The 4,427-nt window shown below is 29.4% G+C and overlaps 1 protein-coding gene across 1 annotated transcript; it reads right to left on the bottom strand.

The window, feature by feature from the left end:
* Nucleotides 1-1,405: 1,405 nt before the first annotated feature.
* Nucleotides 1,406-3,704, bottom strand: LOC119643289 (putative uncharacterized protein DDB_G0282129). The gene is made up of 2 exons (XM_038042634.1): nt 2,676-3,704; nt 1,406-2,516 (listed from the first exon to the last, which is right to left on the bottom strand). The coding sequence occupies exons 1-2, from the start codon at nt 3,588-3,590 to the stop codon at nt 2,121-2,123; spliced, it is 1,311 nt and encodes a 436-aa protein (XP_037898562.1). The 5' UTR covers nt 3,591-3,704; the 3' UTR covers nt 1,406-2,120.
* Nucleotides 3,705-4,427: the final 723 nt, after the last annotated feature.

Below are 4,427 nucleotides of genomic sequence, written 5' to 3'. Positions count from 1 at the left end.
TTTGGCTTTAAATCAAAGGGAGCGCGAAAGTTGACTAAATTCAAAAATAAAAAAAAACATTTAATTAATTAATTCTAATTAAATACTTGTGCTCTTTTTTAATGCAATAATAAATATATATATATACATATATATATATATATATATATATGTATATATATGAGTAAATAAGTGAACCGAATGCAATATAAAGTATTGTCGACATTTACACAGGAATATAAATTTAAATTAATTTAGATTTTAATTGAAATTAACTCTCTCTCTCTCTCTTTTACTCTCTCTTTGTTTCTCTGTATGACATGGCGGGGTAAATAAGAAATAGAATTTTAAAGCATTTTTTTTTTTTTTTTTTTTTTTGTTATTATTTTTCTACTTATTATTTTTGTAATTAACGTGAGAAAGTTCAACTCACGTCTTTTCGCTTTTATTGCTTCAGAGAATTATTAAGTTATTAAATTTATTGGAATGCATTTTGCTTTATTATTGTTTTTTATGTTAATTAACTATACAATAATATTAAGCCTTGTGTACGGAAAATATTAGAAATCAATCAGTTTACATTTAGACCGATCCCTTCCTCCTAATCCTCCTCCTCCTCCTCCTTTTAATAATTTATATATACTTTATGCACTTTAGAAGATTTGATGGAAAACGCTTTAACGCAATCTACCTTTCGGTAAAGATTAAATCACTTTCGTACCTCCAACTGTATGTTATTGGATTTCTCTAATCGGAAAGGTAAAGCTTAGCATATGATGTATCCTTAATGTATCCTTAAGCTACATTCTAAATTGTACGGTCGCAAACTGCTTTCGTATTAATAGTGAATGGTAACTTATCTCGAAAAAAAAAATTCTAAAAGTTATATATATAAAAAAAAAAAAATGTTATTTTTAAAAAACCAATCATCTCAACGAAGTAAAAGGAGGAAAATAAACTTTTTCTTAGAATCATTTTTACGCAAGGGAAAACACTATAGACGCCTACGTCCCACCATTAAACACCCTAGACCATCTTACGCGAGGTAGTCAAAAAAGTGACCCGATCCGAACCATGATTTCATGAGCACTCGTTCTTGGGGCGCATGTGTATCAAATTTAATCAAAATAAAAAAAATTGCAACCTTTAGATTGAAAACACAAGAAAGCAATAAGGACAGACAAACTTAAATCAGGTATAATCAGATGTGGGTCCATCTCAAGTCTTCTTGGGTGTCGCGTACAAACTGAATACTTGAACTGAATACAAATATACCTTGTACCACAAGTGATGTATGCTATAAGAATTATATTTCTATATATATATATATATATTATATAATATTATATTTACATATATATATATATTATATATATATTTATATTTTCTTTATTTTAATCCATTCAAATAAAAGCTAATTAAAAAAAAAACGGATGCTTCCAAAGCACTTCTTAATTGACATCCATATCGGAGCAGATTGTCCGAATAGAAATTAATCCATCACTTCTTACCGTCCGCCGTCGTAAAGTATTTAATTTAGAATTAACATGAATTCAATGTTAACTCAATTCCAATACAAGATCACTACAACTTTAGTTCACTTGCATTTGAAATATAATTCAATTTTAATTCAATTTGAATTCTACGTTTTCAACTTCTTGATTTGAAAATTAATGTATTATGTTGTCGTGGCCTTCATAAAACATTCGATTTATCAAATATTCGAACAAATCAATTTCAAATGAATTCCAATGGAACTCCAAACTAATCTCAATTGACTTGCAAACGAATTTCAATTCAATTTCAGCGGATATCCTAACCGAATTCCAATCGAAATTAGTCCGTTCAGAATTTCCGTTCACTTTTACACTAATAAAGTCGCCAGGAGCGAGATTTGGAAGAAAACAAAAAAAACTAAATAAATAATTCTAACCCAAATAGAAAAAGATAATCATGGCAGACGATTTTATCTATCGAGTTAAATACAATTTCGGCAAAAGCGAAGCGCCATTCTGGTTAAGAGCACGCAGCAATACCATAATGGGTTTGAAATTTTTCAAGCTTTTCCGGCTTTTTGTCACCCATTTTTTGTTTGATTATGAACAATTGGAAAATGAAATAATTTCATCAGTTAAACCTATTTATATGAATCTTTTCCATCGCTTTTTTCTAAACGAGAAATTTACGAGTAGAGGAGATTTATGTACCTGTTGCATAAAAAGCTCATTGGCGAGAAAGTTCGCAATTTCACAGGCATCCAATGTAAGTTTATCACAATTGTTATTATTGTTGTTATTATTGTTATTATTGTTGCTATTGCTATTATTATTATTATTATTATTGTTGTTGTTGTAATGAATTTCATTGTTGTTACAAATACTGTTTGATTGATTGACGGCAAAAGGAATTGAATTTGTTGCGTTCATTGTTAACGAACCATTTGCAGTTGCAGGTGGTGGTGTATCACATATATTATTTATTTGTTGTTGTTGTTGTTGTTGTTGCTGTTGTTGTTGTTGTTTTAATTGTTGTTGTAATAATTGCATATGTTGTTGTTGCTGTTGATAGAATTGTTGCTGCTGTTGCTGATGCTGCTGCTGCTGCGCAATATAATTATTATTATTATTATTATTTTGGTTATTATTGTAATTTGTAAAATAATTATTATTATGGTTTGATTGAAAATTTAAAAAATTATCGCCATTTGTATTATTTTGCGCAATTTGCTGTAATTGTTGTTGTTGTTGTTGTTGTTGTTGCTGCTGTTGCTGTTGCTGTTGCTGTTGTAACGTGGTCGGTAACGAGAACGACGAAGTGGAAGAACAAGAATTAAGAGGAAAATTGAAATTTGTTGTTTGCGGAACATTTGCGCAGCATAACGACGACGCCGAAGTATTTGTAGAGCAAGAGGAAGAAATTGATGAATATGGTGATGAAGTCGGTGGTGATGTTGAAAAATTTTTCGTCAAATTTAATGAGTTCGGTCGTTGTGGTCGACGAGAGAGAGTAGTGCTGTTGTTGTTGTTGTTATTGTTGTTGTAATGCAAATTTGTTAAATTATAATTGTTAATGCAGCTGTTGCTGTTGCTGTTAGTCGGGACGTTACTTAAAGCTAACATTGCGGCTGTTGAGTGTTGTTGTTGTTGATTAAGATTTTGTTGAGATTGATTATTATTAACTAAATAACCGCCAAGCGTAGGAGTTATATTTGTTGTCTTTGATTCAATAATTGCTGACTGTTTTGCTAATGATGACGACGATAGTGATGTTGATGATCGTGACGATGATGATGTTGATGATGATGATGATGACGATAATGATGATGGCGATGATGACGAGGATGCTGATGATGCTAATAGACAAGATGTGTGCTGTGGTGTAAATTGTAATGCGTTGGTATTACTATTACGCGAAGTAGGCGTATTGTGATTGTTGGTAAAAATTATTTGCTCTTGTGATTGCTGTTGCTGTTGTTGTTGCTCTTGATAGTAGTGAAGCGAATGAGTTGCTGCTTTAGGCTGCTGTAGCAGATGACGACCTTTATTATGATTGGTGGGCAGAGTATTATAGGGTTGGTACGCTTGGTACGGTTTTACATTAAAATTTTTCATAAGTTTGATATAAAGAATTGCTTTGTTTATTAACTAATAATTTAACTTTTTAATTTTTATGCATTAGGAGTGGGCGGATAGATTACAAAAAAAAAAAAAAGTTTTTTTTTCTTAATTAATATTATTTTTTTTTTGATTTTTTTTTTTTTTTTGTTTCGGATAATAAATGACTAGTAAAATTTAGTTTTGTTTGTGAACGAATAGAAAATATTCTTAAAAAGAAAAATTAAAAAGAAAAACTTAATTTATATATTTATGACTTTTTATGCCTCTGTGTTACTTTATTCTCTGATGTTATTTTCTATGCCTGTTTTGTTTCTTTTTTTTTTTTTTTTTTTTTTTTTACAATTAAAATTTAAACTAATTAAAAATAAACTTTTCTCAGAAAAGATAGAACAAAATGGTACGAAATTGTTGTTTCTAAATTCGTTATATGTTTATATACCTATATATATATAAATAAATATATATGTATATAAATATATTTGTATTGTATATATGGCACGTATTCTTTTTTTTGTTTTTTTGTTTTGTTTTTATTAATTCGTTGTAAGAAGTGTTCGTTATAAAAGCTCGTAATGTTTGTTTTGTTTTATATTTGGTATCGTTTAAGACGCGGTACGCATTGCGGTTGTCACTGCGTTTCGTTTTAATGCTTATTTGTTATCGTTGTTTTATAATGTTAAAAATCTGTGCCAGTTATCGTATTGAAATCTTTTCTTATAATCTGGTGGTCTTACGCGTTTATTATGATTGGTGAACACTTTGGCAATTGATATATAAAAATTGTTTTTGCAATATATTTGGTCAATGCCGACCAAGTTGAAATAGACAACA

The sequence above is a fragment of the Glossina fuscipes genome, unplaced genomic scaffold, assembly GCF_014805625.2.
Source record: "Glossina fuscipes isolate IAEA_lab_2018 unplaced genomic scaffold, Yale_Gfus_2 60029, whole genome shotgun sequence".
Classification (NCBI taxonomy): domain Eukaryota; kingdom Metazoa; phylum Arthropoda; class Insecta; order Diptera; family Glossinidae; genus Glossina; species Glossina fuscipes.
Note: the sequence above shows the minus strand (reverse complement) of the source record. Positions and strands in the feature narration are given on the sequence as shown.

Bases quoted from the DNA above. Each gene is read 5' to 3' on its own strand.
- LOC119643289 (XM_038042634.1), bottom strand. From the start codon at position 3,590: ATGAAAAATTTTAATGTAAAACCGTACCAAGCGTACCAACCCTATAAT. The intron at 2,517-2,675 runs AATTTTTTAAAT...CATATGCAATTA, and splicing joins AAAATAATACAAATGGCGAT to TTACAACAACAATTAAAACA.